The 20444-nt window shown below is 40.5% G+C and overlaps 2 protein-coding genes across 4 annotated transcripts; one reads left to right on the forward strand and one right to left on the reverse strand.

The window, feature by feature from the left end:
* Positions 1 to 362: 362 nt before the first annotated feature.
* Positions 363 to 8575, reverse strand: LOC146271635 (1-phosphatidylinositol 4,5-bisphosphate phosphodiesterase delta-1-like). 2 transcript variants are annotated; one of them, XM_084706688.1, is made up of 15 exons: positions 8369 to 8575; positions 6420 to 6578; positions 5009 to 5237; positions 4743 to 4872; positions 4343 to 4571; positions 4030 to 4231; positions 3719 to 3863; positions 3400 to 3552; positions 3071 to 3229; positions 2744 to 2903; positions 2435 to 2551; positions 2046 to 2224; positions 1749 to 1881; positions 1484 to 1633; positions 363 to 1138 (listed from the first exon to the last, which is right to left on the reverse strand). In XM_084706688.1, the coding sequence occupies exons 1-15, from the start codon at positions 8397 to 8399 to the stop codon at positions 1047 to 1049; spliced, it is 2268 nt and encodes a 755-aa protein (XP_084562814.1). In that variant the 5' UTR covers positions 8400 to 8575; the 3' UTR covers positions 363 to 1046. The 2 variants fall into 2 exon arrangements, with proteins under 2 accessions (XP_084562814.1, XP_084562813.1); XM_084706687.1 differs by lacking the exon at positions 8369 to 8575 and adding an exon at positions 6969 to 7405.
* A 1829-nt stretch (positions 8576 to 10404) lies between these two features.
* Positions 10405 to 19388, forward strand: LOC146271636 (serine/threonine-protein kinase OSR1-like). 2 transcript variants are annotated; one of them, XR_014767159.1, is made up of 19 exons: positions 10405 to 10636; positions 11344 to 11456; positions 12067 to 12175; positions 13112 to 13253; positions 14507 to 14562; positions 14733 to 14842; positions 14932 to 15033; positions 15201 to 15334; positions 15469 to 15517; positions 15607 to 15672; positions 15825 to 15947; positions 16194 to 16229; positions 16402 to 16533; positions 16623 to 16678; positions 16788 to 16840; positions 16971 to 17039; positions 17180 to 17244; positions 17384 to 18700; positions 18936 to 19388. XR_014767159.1 is itself a non-coding variant. In XM_084707764.1 (18 exons), the coding sequence occupies exons 1-18, from the start codon at positions 10567 to 10569 to the stop codon at positions 17456 to 17458; spliced, it is 1560 nt and encodes a 519-aa protein (XP_084563890.1). In that variant the 5' UTR covers positions 10405 to 10566; the 3' UTR covers positions 17459 to 19388. The 2 variants fall into 2 exon arrangements, 1 of the variants encoding a protein (XP_084563890.1); XM_084707764.1 differs by having other exon boundaries at positions 17384 to 19388.
* Positions 19389 to 20444: the final 1056 nt, after the last annotated feature.

Genomic DNA, 20444 nt, shown 5'->3' on the forward strand with positions numbered 1-20444 from the left:
TTTCTGACTAAAACAAGTCTTCACTGGAGTTGAGGACACTGATTGGATGGAACACTTGTCAGCTCTAGTGACCAAGTGGGACCAATATAGACTGTAAAAATGTACAGTTTCGTAATGACAGTAACCAGAGGATATTTGTAGCAGTCAGGACTTGAACTGAAACCTTAGTTTGAAGAACCAACAAAGTTATTAGCCCCAGCAGGGACTAACAAACATCTTCCTGTCATTGCAGAACTCACACTAGTCCTCAACTTCTTTTTAGACATTATAATACACTGCAGTGACCGTAACTGGTCTGTACTGTGATGGCTTAGTGAATGATCTAACAGATCTGTATATCTGAAGTAAAAGACACAGTCAGCTGTTTGTGTGCTCCATGTTTATCAGATTGTGGATTCCAAAAAGTACAGCCGTGGCCAAAAGTATCGGGAGCGAATTTTGTATGTTTGCAAAGCTTGCTGGGCCTTGGCATAAAATGACTGCTAACATAATTTCACACAACATTTGTCATTGCCAAAACTTATGGCCACGACTGTTTACAGTCTTGGGTACAATAAATTATCAATGTCAATCCTGATTGAGGACATTCAAGCTGAAGTTATGCTTTTTGAAGTGATTCTGACATTTATAAAACAAGGATTTGAATAAAAAGCACTTAAATAAACAGTATACAATTCCTAAAGGAAATTCTGGACATCTGTCAGTTAAAACAATTATAATATATTGATATCGCAACATTATGACTAACTATTTGAGCATTGGTTATAAAAATTTGATCATGTACTCTTAATACAAACATACATTTTTTTTCTGATCTCAATTGAAATACAAAAACAGTGGCCCAAGCAAAAAGTTAAAAAAAATAATAATACGTAGTGTTAAAAAATGTGTATAGATTCGAAGTTAATATTTGAAGAGCTAAAAAATAAAAGTCAATATAAATGCGAAAGCAACTAAAGTTTCATCTGTAGTCCTGAGTGATAGTAGAGAGGTAGAAGAATGTCTTGGGCACACCGTGGAGATGAGGCCATTTACAAGCCAGCAACTTAGTTAGCATCCATGACCATCACATGCACAAAGAGTCCAGCAGAGGGTAGGACATCTCCATTCTTGTTCAGCAGAGGCACTTGTCTGTATCCTGTGGGCACAGACATGCCATGGTCAGTCAATGAGCAGGGACTGCAGCGAAGAGCTAACACAAGGCTTTAAAATCAGTCTCTGTGTATCATTGAGCACAATGCTGCTCTATCATTACAGAGGATAAAAAGTGTCCTTGTGTTACAACTCTTAGACAAACATCGAGTACGAGTTCAACTCGTAACTATTTCCTACATGTGGCAGACACTTCCTGCATGTGTATGTGTTTTTCCAGGTGTTGCCGCTCCCTGCACAAGTGTATGTCTGTCAAGCTAGTAAGATGAATAAACCGCTCTTCTTTTTAAAAACTTTATTTTAATTGGAAAACGCAAAAATGCATACTCACCCAACTGTAAACTGGTAAAAGGCAGGGTGTACTGCGCAACAAAATCATTGTACGATTTGGAGTCATAGTCCTCAATAACAAAGCGCACCATTGCAAGCTCTGGCACGTGCACATTAAATTTGAAGTTCTCATTCCATTGTGGGTTAAAACCTAAGAAAACATAAACGTTTACACACACACACACACACACCATTCTATAAACATGTCGAGGATGGTGCGTGTGGGTGTGCATGTGTGAGTTGGTTGTTAGGAGGAGAAAGAGTACCGTTGTTGTCAATGTGCTTGGTTTCTTTCTGTGCCACGTCAGCTGGTACGCCGTACACCTCTACCCTGACCAGAGGATCCACGATGGACGTCTTCTTCTGGTTTATTTTGGGAAGTTGCTGGGCAGAGACGATCTGTTGACAAAATAGTGTGGGTGTTGCATTTACCAAGTACATGTCACATCATTGCAATACTAAAAGTGCACCTACAAACTGTAAATTTGTCTCCCAAATACTCATTTACAAAAAGAATTCTGAACATCCGTTGGGTAGTTGATTAATATGAATGCATGTCGCACCATGATGTGGAGGGTTTTGTGTTGCAGCCACTCTCCTTTGGTTAAAGTGAGGGGGTTGAACATGGATGCCTGGTCTCTCAGGAACGACGGCTTCAGAATGTACCCACTCTTACCATTGGTCTGGAATTTCCCTTGGTTCACATTCATATCTTTATCAGGGGTCTGGAAGTTGAGGGCCACTGTAAATAAGGGAGAATGAGATGTTGAGAAAGATATTGAGACAGATAAAATCACTGATAGAAGGTTCAAAGTTCAAACTTTCTCTTCTCCCTTATTGTAGTGCAATTTAAGATGCTTTAAATGTTTAGTTGTTATGTGATCTTGACATCACATCATTCTGTTATTCATTCAGTGTTTATTTGGATTAGAGTTTTCTTAGTTTTCTCTACCAATCTGGCAGCCTGCATTCCACAATGGAACAGGGTTGTAGTTAGAGGAGTCTGTCCTGGACCCTGCAGGGTAGATACGGCTTAGCTTATCCACATTGTGACGGACGTAGTTATTTGCTGGGGAGGAAAGAGACACATACAGACATCAGGAGAACCTAAACCACCAGCAAAAGTAGTCTGCCCCCTGCTGGTGCAACATGCTTTAGCCTGTCTTGCTTATGTGAATGTGAAAGTTGGTGACAAAGTTTGTATGCAGAGGAAGATAAGCTCCCGTTTATGGCATTATGACCTTTGTGAGGTTTTCCTAACCTGACTCCTCTGCAAGTCTCACAGCTATCCCCTCCTTGAAAGAGGCCATCTCGTAGAACCCTTGGTGAGCTTTAGAATCTTCAAAGCTCTGGAAGTGCACACTCTTGCAGTAGACCACCATGTTCGACAGCTCCTTTGCTAGCTTTATCTTTTTTCCCTTCTGCAACAAAATGATAGCATGTTTTAGGCCAACCATTACCAATGGCATTGCGCCCCGTTCATTAGTTTTAACATGCTGTAAAAATGAGCACCAAAGTATTATCCAATGAAATGCTATTTTCCAAATGTCTCACAGGTTAGTCTCTGGTAGCGTGTTCCTCTACCTACCTTGCTTTTCTTCTTCTCTCCCTTATTCTCTTCATCATCTTCATCGTCTTCTTCTTCTGTCAGAAGGTCTGTCTTTACCTCTAATGGTGCCCCTTGGGCAAAGCAGGCCTCAAGTTTATTTAGCCGTTTTCCTTTGATCAAGATCTTTCCTTTCAGTTCCTTAAATCACACAGAAAGTAGGATGTAAGGAATGTCAAATCACACACTGATCTCCCCCAGAACAGGACGTTGGAAGAGGAACTCCATTGCAACCAAAACCATACAAGATCCTTCATGACATCCCGTGTATCCCTCCTTCCCCACCTCCCATCCTACACATACAAACACACCTCTGGGGAGGGGAAGTGAGTAGGCATCTTGTCTCCCAGGGGCTTGGTAATCAAGGCACTGCCCAGGATGGAGCTTAAGTGATGAGCCATGATCTTCTGCTGTTCAACACTACAGTGGTTTTCCAGGGACAGGATCACAGGGTACTGAGAGGTCTGTGGATAGAAAGATACCCAATCACAGTTCGGATAGGTCTGATATTCTGGACTCAAACAGCGTATTACATCTGCCACATATTCACTAATGAAAGGAGTGCCTTCAGTGGGTGTGAGGACGAGGAGTAGGGTTTAACTGAGTTTTCCAGTCTTGAGACAGACGCACCTTGAAGGCGTACTCCTTAATTGCTTTGATGGTGTCTTTGAAGAGGATCTTGGAGGTGAGAGTGTAGCCATGGTAGATGACAGGCTCTCCGTCAGAGCCATCCCAGCAGTCGAGTTCCACACAGCGGCAGCCCTTGATGAGGGCCCTGCAAAAGTCAGAAATCCTTCAGTAACAGATTGAAATCCATGCTGAAATACTATCAGAAATATTTTCAAATGCTTGATTGATCTCGTCTGGCATTAAAGTACCAAAACTGCCACTCTAGGGAAATTCTCCAATTATTAAACATGGTTTAAGAGGCCAACCCTCACCTGATATAGGCCTCTGTGCTGCTGGGGCCCTTGAGCTGGTCCTCCATCAGGTAAGTGTTGTGGGATGAAGAAATGAAGTAATGGTTTAAGGGCTGAGTCATATCCTGGAACACCTCCTTGTGAGCAGGCTTGAGGATCATTCCCTCTGAGCGGTGTAGGTACATCAGGAAACCATCTTTGGTCATCATCTGGGTTTTTTTGGCTGCAGACATCCAGGACAACAATGGTGGTGAGTTACAGTATGCACATTTCACCTTTGCAGCCATTAATAACAAACACGGCCTCAACAGGCCTCGGTCACTCTCACGCTTACCGTTTTCATCCAATTCATACTTCTCAATGAGTTTCTGTGCATTTGTGAGTGACACTTCTTCCCTCTGTTCCTTAAGCAGGAACTCCAGAAGGTTGTCGGCACTCATGAAACCAGAGGTTTTGGCGTATTCCCCGTAGATCACATCTATCTCCTCCCGATGGGTCATAAGTTTGTAGAATTGTGTAATCTCCTCCCCCTCAAGATGGCCAGTTTTGGATGTGTCACATTTCTAAAGAGTATATTTGTTAAAATATACATTTAATAGTTATCGATTATTTTGAAAGATAATATTACATGTTCTAGAGCGTCTGCTAAATGACTAAATGTAAATGTTAAATGACTAAATGTACTAGCGTTATACCACACAATCATATTACAGTGTAATTTATATTACAATCACCTGGAAGATTGTCCCTGCATAGCGGTCATCCACCTCTATGTTGATATGGTGCAGAAAGTCCTTTAGCTCTTTCTGGTTCAGCTTGTTGTCAAGATTCTTGTCTGCTTTTCTCATAGAATTGAAGATCCAACTGTAGCACTTAGTCAAAGAACAACTGAACAGATAATATGGACACAAACCATACATTTACCTCATGATGTTATACAGTGCAATTACACAAGCCTCCTAAAAGCTTATACTATACTGTCGTAAGAGTAAATGGATACTGCTCAGAATTCTGCTGGCTACTGAGGTTGCCTATGTTGTTGATGAGCTTCTCCAGACTGGTGACCCACTGCTTGGCCTCCTCCTCTGAGCTGGCCATCAGGTCCAGGTTCTTACGTTTACTTTTAAAGATGATGGAGAAGCAGCGCTTATCAACGTGATCCTCGGTGTACTTCATGAAACCTTCCGACTGGCGGCCAGCTCGCACTGCCATGATGTCATCCATGGAAACTGGGGATGGGAGGAGACAGACAGCAATAAATGTTGACTGAACATATTCTACATCAGGCCTGTCCAAACCTACTCCACCAAAACTGTCCTCCAGTAGATTTTCACTTTAACCCCAGTTGTTGATGATGATTCATCTTGTCAACCAGCCAATTCCTAGAGTCTAGTGTGCTGGATAAGCATTGAAATGAAAACCTACAGGACAATAGCTCTCCAGGAACTAGGTTTAACAGACCAGATCTACATAGAAAATGATTGGAAAAAAATTAGGACAGGGGCTGTGAGATAAGAAACAGGAAACCTGCACACTCAAGTTAAGAGGGTTTCCTTTCCTTAGTATCTGTTTCCCAGGAATCTGTAAAATGGTCACACCATGGGGTGTTTCCACACACGTTTGTGTGAAGTGTTATTGTGCTTTTGTGTCAAATTACACAGTAGATCAAATAATATGACCTACTATCCAGTGTTTAAACACTTATCAAACTAAACATTTTAGACTCAGAATTTTAACTGAATGTTAACAACTATAACCCATAACACCTATCCACACAAATTGCCAACACCTTCTGACTCACAATGACCTTTGACTAAGTGCCATTAACCCATTTTACCACAGTCATATTAAACTCTGGTTGGCAACAAACTAAAAATTTAATACCATGAAATTATTAAGGTAGGGAAAAGACTAAACCACCCTTTAGTATTAAATACATGTCACTGAGTGTTGCCCTAACCAATAGGAAAATATATATATAATATATTTAATTAAATAATGCCACAATAAAGATTTTGGCCGCTCCCAGTCTCACCATTCCCATGTTGGTGACAGAACAATGCCTGTGGGCACTGGAGCCATTGTTCTGTCCAAAAGGGTTGGTTCCTCCTCCAACTCATCTGATACTTCTACTGTTACTAAAATCCACTAGCAATGTGTTTGTTACTAAACACATTTATCTAAGAAGAACACTAACAACATAAAAATGACTGGAGAGGATATTTATATACACATAAACACACACACACACATCTATTTAAACAGAATAACAAGTACGGAAAACGCTACGTGTTTTATGGCAAAACTGTTCACTGCCACCACAAACCCAGAAAGAGACGGGTGGAATGGAGGCTGAACAGAGGGTCCACTCACAAACATAACACATGGGTTGTAAGTGCTGCAGCACTTACATGTCTGGTTTGACTTAAAGGTCTTTTTGGATTCGTGCCACATAGTCATGCAATCCTCCTGTAGCTTGAAGAAGCGCGTCTTCTTCCAGGAGGGAGACCGCACTTTCAAAAGGTCTCCTCCTACAAGTAGGAACTGGAGGTCGGAATCTCCTTCCAGCCCTGTGGAGATGAGACAAGTCAAAACAGTACAGTTCCCTGAAGGTAATTCCAAAGTGAAAATAGATGTTTAATTGAAACCTTTTGTGGAATTCCCACAAAGCCCTGATCGTCTCACTATTTTTAACAGTTATTTTACACGGAAGGAGCGATTGCTCCCCATCTACCCAATTCACTTGGAAAATGTGGATACCTAATTGTGGCAGTACCTAATTTTCTGCCACATTATGGCAGAAACAGCTTTTTTCATAGCTGATACTGTGCGCTAAATTAATGTTCTAGTTAGTGTTAGTATTGACCTGATGTCTGACATCAAGTCAACAACACTGAACGAAGACACCTGTAATCGCTAAGTTTTGTTTAGGCCTAGATCCCAGGTTTGATATACTGTACCTAAAAGCTTCACATTTACATGTGTTGTCTTCTTGATTCTTTTATTATGGAGTGATTCCTCGGATCCCGAGCGCTTTGGTTGTCTTTGTAAGCACTGCATGACTTAATTCCACGACATAAAACTACTTCTGAGAGGTCTCGATCGACGTACGCTTGGAGTCTCTTAATCTGGGCGTGTACCACTCAAAGTTCACAAATTCTTTTTACACTGCTTGCCGTAAGGTAAAGCCTGTCCTCGGTTCAACCGATAAGAAAACATCTGTTTGCCCATCAGCCTTCACTTCTCGTTTTAAAATGAAGTCCACTCCATATCCCTTTGTGGTGAGACAAAATATGACGACGTTTACTTTGCTCCCATCTTATTCGTGTCTCCCAGGTAAAGACATAACGATAGCTGTCTTCGTGAGGTGGTTAAAATCGCAGGCTGCAGAAGTGACGAATCATCAGGTGAGTCTAGGTTGCTAGAAAGCAAACATTCCTGCCACGCAACCAGTCTTGCACTACCAGCATTTTTAGATAGCCTACGTAGGGCCTACTATTGCAGGTTGATTTTGTTCTATTGTATTACGCTATTTGAGGATACACATATAGGATAACACGTATAATGACATTATGTTTAATGGAACATGTTATTGATACCTGAAAAGGTAGGCTATAATGAGTCTACATGTTAACCTATAGTCCGACAGAATAGTTTGGCAACTGCCCCCTCTTGCGGTGTTATGGATAATGGTTAGATAGTGACATGGACAATCATTTAAATGCAGCTATAGTACTCCAGATTAAGTTGCAGCCCACGTACATGGACATAGTGACAGACAAATCCATTGTCACACTATCCAAAGGGTCAATACAGGTAACCCATACAACTACACAGTAAATCACTGTAAAACCGTTCCAATGAATGAGATCAGTTAAGTTCTACACTGATGTTGATGATGGGCCCAAACTCAGTCAAATCCACACCTATTCCACCAATTTTTCTTGAAGGCCTTCTATTTATTGGGTTGCAGCTATGGAAACTTAGATTAAAAAGAATGCAGAGGAGCCACACCTTATAGGCGTCAATGGAATGAAACCAACACCTTTAGTAATTTAAAGGATAGCAGTTTACAAATAACCAAGTAACAGGCGACTTAGATTTATTTAGCCTAACTCATATAAAATAGCGAAAGAGAAGCTATGGGCTAATATACCAATGAATGCCAACATTTATATACTAGCCTGTGGTTTTATCCACAAGTCTAATTATACACGGGATTTTAGCTCATGTTGTGGATTTGATTCATACACATTGTGATATTTCCTATTTCAGGTGTAAAAAGAAAATTGATGACATTGATAACACCGGAGACATTTATGCAATTGAATAAAATGTTTAAGAAACAAATTAGATTTACCATGTTTACAGCCACTTCCATTTAATTCCATTATGTAGAAAGGTCTCGTTTTCACGCTGTTCACTCTGTCAAAGAACTCTTAGATAGTTTTGTCCCTTGTCGGCAAACGCTGAAAGGTCATAACACGCACAAATTTAAGGCGCCATAGCAATTGCAAATGATTGAAATCAACAGCGTACTTAAATATCCTGTGGAATGCTAAACGCAGTTGAGTTACACCCAAACAAGTGCTGCCTCTTTTAGGGCAAATTCGTTTATGCTCAGCAGCCACTCCTCCATAATGCTCCAACACCGGTTTGACAAGCCTATGAGTTGTTGATGTGATGTCACAGGTTAGACTTTTCTTAGGCTACTTGACCGTGGCAAACTGTTTCCTGACTTAATTTTTTTTGAACAAACACCGTTACCTGAAAAAAATTAATGATATATATTTTCTTTCAAATGTGTTTCTCATTAGTGCAATAAAATTAGCCCCACATGCCAGAATTGGTCAAGATATAAAACACTACAAGTTGGCTAGTTGGTAATTGTCAATGGTCAACAGCTCTATCATCCTACTTTGAAAGAGGGATACCAGAGAGCACCATTACTTTTTAGATTAATAAATACATTAGATACAATAAGTACTATCACATTTCAAAAGACCCTTTGAGGTTCTCACAGAAAAATGTATGTTGTCTTTGCCTCTAATATCAGGGTCCTGCATAAGGGGTGCATTCTTTAATGGTGTGGAAAATGGACACTCTTTTAGGAAATGAACAACAGGTCTTTGATTTCCTTTTTTTAAAATATTATTACCATGTGTACTGTACAGTAGTTTATAACAGGCCGGTCTCTGGTCTATGTGGTAATGGTAACCCTCAGCAGTTTCCTTTCAGGTCTGGCTTAACTCCAACGCAGAGTCAGCAGAGGAATGAGTGAACTTGAATACAGCATCAGTTAGTGCTTCCGGGAAATGCCTTTGTTCTCAAAATCCATCATATTGCAGGTCTAGAGAAAGGGAAGAAGCAGGGAAACTGTGGTGTATTATTGGGGTTTAGTTTTAATAGCAGTGATTCATTATTTATTAAGCACAATTAAAAACCCAGGAGTTGTTTCTTGCTTTTTGAACTAATATGATTAATTTGAATCTCATCAAAATAACATCATCCGTTTAAGTATTGCAACACTAAGTTTTCCAGGGCAGACAAGAAACAGCATGACTAGAAACATTACGTTTGTATAATGTCATGAATACCATCTGCAGTTGTGCAAGTTTCAACATCAGCACTGCATTATGCAACTTACCTGTCTGAAAACGCTGGCATCGAAATCTCAATCAAAGAGTCACTCTCATTTGAAATACTGCAAGGGGAGGGGACCCTTCCCATTCATTGGAAACACTCTTATTTTTTGGTGATCATGTTGGTATGAACTGATATCGTTTTTAGATAGGCCTACACTACATATTTTTCATGCAATATGTTGTACCATTAGTCAAGAGTACAATAAGTGTCCAGACCTTTTCAAAGAAAAAGATGACTCAAATTATTCAGTAGTTATATTACAGTATAATTTGACTGGCGCTGGAAATACATGCTAGAAGAAACAAATATTGGATCATTGAACATTAGTTTGATTCCAAAACAACTATTAACTACAGAAATTAGTTTTGACATGTCTTAACAAAGACAATAAAATGGGACAGTAATTTCCATATTGAAATTGCCAAAAAGTCCTTTTAAACATTTTCAAGAACATCACAAGAATGGATTTTGAAGTTAATAAATATCTAAGTTTAAGCCTGGAATTCAACTTGAATCAAATTAAAAACAGTTTTTGTCCAATATCTAAGGAAAATGTCTGGACGTCTCATTCATAAAGAGGACATTTGAAAGATCAAACTGCACATTCAAATGGCATCGTACATGCAAGACACCTGATTTTGTGTGTCTTCCATTCTTAACACAAGGCTATAAGTGCAGTGACTGCCACAAACAAGATGGCGACATTTTAAGTCCTACTTCTGTTACATACGCATATGCGCGAGGCGCCCGTCAAGTGTTGACAGAAGCAGCAGGAACTGTCAAAGCGAACTAGCTAGCTAGCAAGCTAACGTCCGCGAACCCGAATGGAGAGATTATAACGCAATTTGTCAAGAAAAACAACCAACATTGTTTGAGATAACACTGCTTACAGTGTAAATCTACAACGAAGCAATGGCAGAGGACCAAAGCACTCAACCATGGTCCATCAATAAGGATGACTATGTTCTCAATGAGGTGATAGGTGAGTCCACCGTACAGTAGCTAGCCAGAGCTAGCTAGCTAGCTAGCTAACCATCTGAATGTCTTCCTATGCCTCTCTGTCTCAACCCAATTGCCAGCTGGATAGCTAGCTAGTTAGCTAATTTGTAGCAGCTTCAGCAGGCCATTAGTAACTATCTCGCTGACATTGTTTAAAGTAACAATGGACGGGCATCCCTATTTTCATAGACTCGTCTTTAATGGTCTATGGATGGCAATAATGTAAATTAATGTGCGCGTTTGTTTCCTTTCGATGTTTAGAAAACCACTTTAACATTTTGCTGACTAGCTAGCTACCAGTAGCTAGCAAGGTAGCTAACCATCTACACGAGCTAACAGAGCACGCAGGCTGAAGGGTGAAGTGCCGAAATGGGTGGTGCTCTTTTGCTGGAGGCATGATATGGCTTAGTGAGTCATGCATGCTTTCAGTCCGGATTAGCTTGTTTTAAGTGGTTATCAAATGGACACAATATGTGTTTGGACATTATTGTATTTGTGAACCAAGATCTGTGCTATACAGCTAACGTTAGCTAGTTAACGTGTCCCTCATGAGGAATGACAGCAAAAGTAATAACCATTGTTTTAAAAGTACACGGTGATGAGTTAAGAGTCACTCGGGCTCTGTTGAAAGTTATTGTTCTGCTTGAGTTCCTACCCCAAACATCTTCCCTCCTCCCTTTGTGATTCTAGGGAGTGGTGCCACAGCAGTGGTGCAGGCAGCCTACTGTGAGCCAAGAAAGGAGAGAGTGGCCATCAAGCGCATCAACCTGGAGAAATGTCAGACCAGCATGGATGAGCTCCTGGTAAAATACTGCAGAAGTCTAGTCAACATTGAAGGGGGCACAGAAGTCCAGACTCCTTTTAGATTTCAGCAACTTGTTTACCAGTACAAACCTAGTCTAATTTAGCCTAACTGTAAAGGACAGCATAGGTGAGACTGCAGTAGAAGATCTATCCGTTTAATCGGACATGGTCAGTCCAGTAGCTGGACACAAACACCATAGTGCTGTTCAGCCCTTATGTAACTGGCCCTGGATGCACCCAGCCCTGTTGCGTCAATTAAGGCTCTTTTGGTTCTGGAATAGTGGTGACATACCCAGGTCACTCCTTCCCACCCTTCAGCACAAGGACAGAGCTGAATTAAGTTAACTCAGCCCAAACAGGATGACTAGGAAGATTGTTTAAATGTGTGGTTAAAAGGCCATGGGACTGACTTAATTTTCAACCTAGGTCTCTGTAGAAACTTGTATAATGCTCAATGTGGTAATAGTGGTGGCCTTTCACTTGATGTGGCCAGTGCATGTATGGGCACCATTATTTGTTGTGAATTGGTCATAACTTTCATTATTCCATGCTATCCATTCTTCCTCTTATAAGTATTTTCTGTTATCCCAACTCTTTTACTCCCTGCAGAAAGAGATTCAAGCTATGAGTCAGTGCCATCACCCAAACATTGTTTCCTACTACACCTCCTTTGTAGTGAAGGATGAGCTCTGGTTGGTCATGAAGCTGCTAAGTGGTGGTAAGTACTGATACCTAGGTTATGTCTGCTCCAAGTCCAAAGCTTGCCTTTGTGGATGGAGAATCTAGTGGAACAAACTATATATATATATATATATATATATATCCCCCCTAAAAATATGACACATATATATATATATATATATATATCCCCCTAAAAATATGACACATATATATATATTTTTTTTTTTACGGACTTGCCAGATAAAGTTGTTACACACATACTTTTGTTTCTGGCTTGTTGCCTCCAAAGTTGCGACAAAAAGTTTGCGCAACGTTGCGATGCAAGCTAGTGTCGTTTTGACTGGCAAAATACTGGCATTGCCCGTCTACAAATGCCCTAATAAACGCACAGAATAGCCTGTTGCTCGGCAGCCTGCTCATGCTGCCAGGTATCTCACACTGCCCTGCGAGGCCTGTCACGTGACCTCCAATGAAAATGAACGGGAAGCAACATTCTGGTCCGCCACCCCCTGAGAAGAATCCTAGGGGAAACACTGCATGTAGCTAGCAGATGTGGTACGTTTAAATAGGTGGTTCAGATTTGATTTGAGGATGATCCAGTCGTCAGGTGATTACTATACAAGAGATGCCAAGCAGGCACATAAGAGTCAAATGAAATTTGAGCCTGGTGACCGGTCTGGTTTACCTAGCTTGTCCTAGACCATATGCTAGAATGCTGGTAGCAGTGATGAAGAATTTGCTGGGTTTTCTGTCATCTTGGCTTGAAGACTGCTTCTCCATGGCATGCATTGCCCAGGAAAGAGAAAAAACATATTTTCCTAGTCTGTTACCTTCTCCAGCTAACACCTCCTTACATTGCCTATTACTCGCTTTAAAAAAATTATTGTTTGCTTTTCTTCCACAAGCACACAAACAAACACAATACATGATTAAAACCTTCACATGAATTTGGTCCCTCTTTGTTCCGACTCAGGCTCGGTGTTGGACATCATCAAGCATATCATCTCCCGTGGGGAACACAAGAACGGAGTGCTGGATGAGTCCAGCATTGCCACCATTCTGAGAGAGGTGCTGGAGGGCCTGGAGTACCTTCACAAGAATGGACAGATTCACAGGTGGGGCTGGGAAGAAGGGGAGCACAAGTTGGGTTGTCATGTTATATGTAAGACTCTTAACTCTTTATAAATATTTTTTTTGGGGGGGTAGGTTAAAATATTTTTGGGTTGTTGAAAATAAGCAAAACAATATATTAAGGAATCCATTACAGTTCATATTATTGTTAAGTGTTTTGTAGGGCTAGCATCTACTTGGCTTTTTAATCAAATTGCATTTTGAAATGGAATTTCAAGTTCAGATGGAATGGCATTGCAAGTTCAGTCCATACTTTCTGTCAATATTCTCTCAGATGAGGTGTTGTGGTTGCCTGCTTACTTGAGTAAACAAGACAGTTAAAGTAAAAAAAAGATTCCCTTTCATTTAACTCAATCAAGCTGCCATTCATGGTTAACTTTACTCCAGCTTTAACATTGCTCCAGTTTGAACTCCTGGCTTGCACGTTGTCCTTGTATCTTTAATATTTCATACTCAGTGGTGAGTATCATTCTTCATTATTGAAGAGTCTGGTTTTATCCTTCCCAGAAATACACAACATGAGTGAAACAGGTTTTCCTGGCAGTGCTGTGGTGTTACCAGTATGACTGATTGTGTTTATGATATAATACACTATTCCTGTAGCGTTTTTTTTTAACTCCGACCACAATTCAAACATGGTTGTAATTGTTAGATTCGGTTGAACATAAGTTAAGTGTGCTAAATAAAGGGGCTTATGCTGTCGTCTTGATGATCCTTTTGGAATGGACTTAAAGAGGAGTGTCCTAGTCGCTCAGTGGTACAGTACATCAAAGCAGGTCAGAGTTGCTGCAGATTGAGATCAGATGCCTGGTTAACTTGATTACGTCCCTGTAAGCAGAGTGAAGGGCGTTCAGAGATCAGCTCATGCTTGTGGCAGAGCTCTGCTGGAGAGATAATCCACTCTCCCACTTCAGCCGTGGTTCGTCAGTGTATGCAAACAAGAGGAGGTCTAGGAGGAGATCCAGTCCCTGAGAGGGTTCGATTTAACAGGCTAGATCCACGGTCCGAGAGGAGCTATTCATTTTATACGTGTTGGACCAGCTGGGGGAAAGGAACTTTTGTTCGCTTGTTTAGTTTGTTTGTTGAAGGTTTGTGTGATATTGTTTGTGCATTCTTTATTTGTCTAAGCTTTGTGTGATATTGTCGGTGCACCCTTCATTTGTTGTGTAATTGATTGTCAGGCTTACATATATATTTTTTTTGATGCAAGTCATCTATATATTTGATCTGTGCTCAGGGATCTGAAGGCAGGAAACATTCTGCTTGGAGACGATGGGTCGGTGCAAATTGCGGGTATGGTCACAACCAATCCCTGTCTATTTACTCTCTAACCATTGTATAGAATTTGTTTCTTAACATTCTCATGGATTCTCTTCTAATGTCTTTAGCAACATCTGCTGACGTGCTTCAGGTCAATGTTGTTTGTTTTCAGTCTCCATCTCCTCTTTCCTCCGCCTCTCCAGATTTTGGTGTGAGTGCCTTTCTAGCAGCCGGAGGTGACATGACCAGGAACAAGGTGCGGAAGACGTTTGTTGGAACTCCTTGCTGGATGGCCCCGGAAGTGATGGAGCAGGTTGGTCCCTCCCCAGAATCCTCTCTGATCTGTCTGTTTGCACTTCAGTCATTTGTTTTCCTCACATGACTAATGTACACTATCCACAGGTCAGGGGTTATGACTACAAAGCAGATATCTGGAGCTTCGGGATAACTGCCATCGAACTGGCCACAGGAGCCGCGCCTTATCATAAATACCCACCCATGAAGGTAACCATAGTAACTTGAATATTAGGTGGAAATAAAATTGACACATACCCACATTGGACAATTTGGAATTGATTTGATTGAATCATACCATAAAGTTTTGTTCCTATGCAAACATAAATGTAAGTGTTGGTGTTCCTGTGATCTTACACCCATGTGACTCTGTTCAGGTGTTGATGCTGACCCTGCAGAATGACCCCCCCTCTCTGGAGACGGGCATCACCGACAAGGAGATGGTGAAGAAGTACGGCAAGTCCTTCAGAAAGATGATCTCTCTGTGTTTACAGAAGGACCCGGAGAAAAGGTAACCATCCACACACACCACCCACTAACCTTAGTCAGCCCTCATGTTCATGTTTACCTGGTAAATTGAACCTCTTGAGCATGTGCTCCAGGGCATAAGGGCTAAACAGTGCCGTGTCTCATGCTGTCTTTCAGGCCAACAGCTGCTGAACTTCTGAAGCACAAGTTTTTCACTAAAGCAAAGGTACTGTTGGTAACACTGAGGACCCTTGATGACGTCAAACATTTTGGCCCCTTCCAGCTTTCATAACATTTTCTCTCTGTCCCATGCAGAGTAATGAGTACTTGGAAGAGAAGCTGCTTCAAAAGGGACCAACGATAACCGACCGATCGAAAAAGGTTCAAGAACCCATTAGGATACTCAGTTTACTCAGCTTCATTACTTTTTACCAATGGCTGATTATGATACACCCTGAAATCATATTTTTGGAATAGTTGTTGAGTGAGTGTGTGTATGAACTGATTTTGCTAAATCATGGTCATGTCTGTAGGTGCGTAGGGTCCCTGGCTCAAGTGGCCGGCTCCACAAGACCGAGGACGGAGAGTGGGAGTGGAGCGACGACGAGCTGGATGAAGAGAGTGAAGAGGGGAAGGCTGCTGTGGCAGCATTAAGGGTGAGGCCCTGGGTCCTTCTACCGGTGATGGTTAACATGTTCTCTCATTTGTGGATCTTGTGGTATTTATGCATGTGTGTAATTACCCTCCTTTCCTCCTTGCCCTTCCCTTGTTTCTGTCAGGATGTTTAATTGTTGTCTTTTGGAAACACTGTTTAAAACGAGAGATGTTTAATTTAAATGGGGTTACTTGCAGTGCATGTTCTTCTTGATCCTTACAATCTCTGTATCGTGCCCATTCTACAGTCACCCAGAGTGAAGGATGGATCTCAAAATTTAGAGGTGAGTCCAAAGAATCATAGTAACTGTTGATTAAGTGGACATGGGTGTCTTCACCTTGAATTGTGCATGCAGTTGTATTGGAGTGAAGCCATTCAAATTGGGTATTTTTCCTGAGAGTATTTGATGAGGAAGGTTTGCATTGCTCCATTGATGTGTTGACTGCACCTCTCAGATCTTCCCTCCTGCTGACGGGAGCTCTGGGCTCCTGCAGCCCTCAGGTCCAGTCAAGGACCTCGCAGACACCAGCCAGGCCCCAGCAGAGACCACCCAGACAGCAAGCCTCTCACAAGCCCCCTCTGCACAGGTACACACACACACACACACATACGCACCTACTATTGGACACCCTACTGATTCTGCATTGTAATAATCTTTCCATTTGTTCCACTATAGGACCCAGCAGCTCCTAATGCGCTCAAAGTTCCTATCAGCCTGGTACTGAGGTTGAGGTTTGTATCCTTTTTGCTCTGCACAGTGCTTAGTTGAAGTCTATCATACCTGTGTAGTGTGGTGGGTAGTAATCTTGTCATGCCTCAACATGTAACTTTTCTCCCACAGGAATTTAAAGAAAGAACTGAATGACATTCGGTTTGAGTTCATGCCAGGCAGAGGTGGGTTTATTTATCTTGTCAACACAGACTCTTCTGTTCTCATCAATAGCATACTGTCAGAGAGTTAACTACCTGGTTGATGTGGCAATATTTATAAGCAGTATGCGGTTGTCTCTCGCCCTTCCCCTAGACTCAGCTGATGGGGTCTCTCAGGAGTTGGTTTCTGCAGGGCTGGTTGATGGGAAAGACCTAGTTGTTGGTAAGTAGAAAGCAATTACACAAACATTTCAAAAGGTTTGAAACTCACTTTGTCTGTTTTAATACTTCTTCTGCTGATAGCCAGATTAGACGCTTGCAGTAGTTGAAGGTTTTCTCATCACTGTTCTGTCTTCTTTGCAGTGGCTGCCAATCTGCAGAAAATTGTTGATGATCCCCAAAACAATAAAAATGTCACATTTAAACTTGTAAGTTCTGACATTCTCATATGTTCCATTCTCTGGCATCCTTTAAAAATTAAAAATCAAACCATGCAAACATACATGTTTTCATTTCCGAGCTCAATCCTCTAATTCTTTCAACCTTATTCCCTGCTGTTCTTTCAAGGCTTCCGGCCTGGATGAGTCTGAAATTCCTGACGATGTAAAGCTTATGGGATTTGCTCAGCTCAGCATAAGTTAACTCACAGACAACGGACAACAAAGGACAACGAGATGGTATTGCACAGATGCATAGTACTCAATTCCAAGAAACCACTACTGCCAAAGAGAAGAGCTAAGTCATCATCCCACAGGACTGCTGGCTGCAGGTGGACCTGTTTCAGAAAGGGCCCAGTACAAAACATGAATCTTGACGAGCTTACAGCGGGCATGTTAATGGAAGGATGCAATCAACTACTTGGGCTTTCTTTCTGTTTTCATACATTAGCGCAATCCATGCAAACTCCTGCCAGTACTGGAAGTCATTACAATAAAGGCCTTTTTATCAAATGTGCCACTGAACACACAACGTAAGTGTTGTGTTACGGCTATTTAGCATCTTGATACTAGTATTGGAATTTATTCAACGTAAACAGAGACTTGGATTTAGCTAGCATGATGGGAATAGTAATTTCTGTGGTTAACATTTAGGAATCAGACAACATAGCCCATTGTTTTTAAGAGACCGCTTATGTATAGTTTATTTGGAAATCTTTTTGACAACCTACCATATAAGTATTGGTTAAATAAATTCCAGACTTTAAACTAATAAAATTGGAAACCCCAGTCCTTCAGTTGCTTGCTGGTTTGGTCACTTGTGCACTGAAGAGTTTGATGAATTTGTAACAGAATATACACTATATGGGATTGTCTTAACACAGCAGTAATCACTCTGCTCAGAGTGCAGTAACAGTCTGCCTGTCTTTCAGATGGGTTATGGTGTTCATGGATATGGTTATTACAGTTTGGATTGAGACCTTTGTTTCTTTTCTTGGACTATGCAACAATTATTTTTATTGTCTTTTGACCATTGCCTCTATTGCTGTTTTCGATATACTTTTCAGTTTTCATCCTAGGATTATTAACTGGTACTCTGTAGTCAGTCCTCAATTTCCACTCACCTAGAAGTCACTGTTGTCACTCCCATTTTAGCAGTATGTTTGTTTTTGTATGGTGTGCCAGGGCTGTGTGATGGGTAGTAGTTCAGGTACTGTTATACGTGGTGTATTTAACGATATTGTATTTCAAGATGTGATACAGCAACTGATGCAACGTGCACCATCACTCATCCACCTCGAGAGGGAGTTGGAGGCATGGACTGTTTCTGAATACATTTCTGATATTGGAAAGAAAAGAAATGTAGTTGTACATAATGATCATGGCAGACAACTGAAATACTTGATCAGTAACTCATCCAGTAAAATACCTAAATAAATGAACTTCTGTGAGTTGTTCGTTTTTATATTGAGTTTTCCACTGTTGGCCTTTGTATGTTAGAAAGTCACTAATACAGCATTGTGTTGGTAATCATGCACAAATGATATGTCAAATTGGCACCTTATTGATCTAATATCTTGCTTGTTTTAGTTTACTAGAGAGCTTGTAATCACGTGTTGTGTGCTTGATGTCATGCTATATGCAATTGTTTCACCTAAACCTGTCAAATTGTTGTTTTCCAGATGAAACAGTGACAACTTTTCTGTTCTTAGTTTTCAACAAGTGACACGACAAGCGGCATACTGGACACAGTGCTCTGTTATGAGTGTGAGAATGTTAGCTCCATTAATGCTTTAGAGAAGGGGAGGGTTAATGACAAAGTTCAAACTTCTATAACTATTTTGTAGCCAATCTGAAAACCTGTTTCGTTCTTAAATCTGTGAATGATGCTTATCTATTTTTGCCATTTGACTAATTTCATGTTGCTCCTTTTCATTTAGATATAACAATTGTTAATCAACTATTATACATATTTGACATTGCTATATGTATCTTCACAAACTATAAGTCAAAGTCAAATGTGTTCATTATATTATTTGAACAATGTTGTGCTGAAATCTTGCATTGTATTTCAGAACTTGATGTCATTCAAATGAGATCCCTTTTGGAATGATTAAATGTATGGAAATTGAAAATGGTCTACACTATGATTATATCAAAATAATTTTAAGCAGATAAATAAAATCACATGATGGAATTCACTAAATTAGTCAATTATTTGTTCTGCTGTTGTAGAGGGTTTTTTTTGGTTGCTTTTTCCATGTAGTTAAGATATTACTACCATTGCAATTGCCCTCTTCAAAAAGAAATGACAAAGTAAATCAAAAGGTTCTTGTAATTTATGTAACTGAAGAAAACAAGGGATGAAAGCTCTTTTCAGATCACATATCCTGGTAAAATATTTAACACTTCTATAAATAACATGGAAAGTTTAATGTTTCACAGAGGAAGTTTGTAACGTTTGCCTTATGTATAAATTATAAAGGTTGTACCGTGGCGTACTGTAGTCTGAGGATTGAAAGGATGATTGGTCTTCAGCAGGACAGCTTTCTTGGCATTTAGTTAAGCACATCTCAACCTTTTATAGCATACAGCTCCCTATGCAGCTCACTACTTTACGAGGACCAGCTATACTGAAATCATTGCATCACAGTCGGTCAAACTTGGTTTATTGCCCTGATGATTTTCTTTGTGGACCATCTTCACAGGAGAGATGTATAACTTAAATAGAACATCTAAAAGTGTTCAAAGTCTTGCTAAAACCAATTCATGAGGGCAAGCTCATCAGGAACTGAATTCAATCCCAAAGACTAGAAATGTGAATAAATAAAATACAAGGTAAATGTGACTTTGCAATGTTAATTTACCTACAGTACAGTGTGAGCAACCTACTCCTGGTGTATTACAAGTTGCCTTGGAGCCTTGGGATTTATGTTCAGCGTTATGTAATGGAACTCTGGAGGACAAAAGTCAGCTAAATTATACCTGTAAAGAGTCACAAGACAGAGACCCAACAACATTATTGCATGATTTCTCTGTGTGTGCAACACCTTTAACCCTGAAGAGAAAAAACAACATTTTATAACGCTTGTTACTGTTTGAACAGTAAGTCACATTCTTAAACAATGAGTACAATGATATAAATGTTTCTGCTTTTCTAATCATTTGAACCAGATAGGCTTGTTGCTTTG

The sequence above is a fragment of the Hypomesus nipponensis genome, chromosome 10, assembly GCF_054491055.1.
Source record: "Hypomesus nipponensis isolate SF chromosome 10, ASM5449105v1, whole genome shotgun sequence".
NCBI classification, from domain to species: Eukaryota; Metazoa; Chordata; class Actinopteri; order Osmeriformes; family Osmeridae; genus Hypomesus; species Hypomesus nipponensis.

Bases quoted from the DNA above. Each gene is read 5' to 3' on its own strand.
- LOC146271635 (XM_084706687.1), bottom strand. From the start codon at position 7,068: ATGCAGTGCTTACAAAGACAACCAAAGCGCTCGGGATCCGAGGAATCA. The intron at 4,873-5,008 runs GTATCCATTTAC...TAAGTGCTACAG, and splicing joins AGCCAGCAGAATTCTGAGCA to TTGGATCTTCAATTCTATGA. The intron at 3,553-3,718 runs GTGCGTCTGTCT...TTCTATCCACAG, and splicing joins TTAAGGAGTACGCCTTCAAG to ACCTCTCAGTACCCTGTGAT.
- LOC146271636 (XM_084707764.1), top strand. From the start codon at position 10,567: ATGGCAGAGGACCAAAGCACTCAACCATGGTCCATCAATAAGGATGAC. The intron at 12,176-13,111 runs GTAAGTACTGAT...GTTCCGACTCAG, and splicing joins CATGAAGCTGCTAAGTGGTG to GCTCGGTGTTGGACATCATC. The intron at 15,034-15,200 runs GTAACCATAGTA...GACTCTGTTCAG, and splicing joins ATAAATACCCACCCATGAAG to GTGTTGATGCTGACCCTGCA.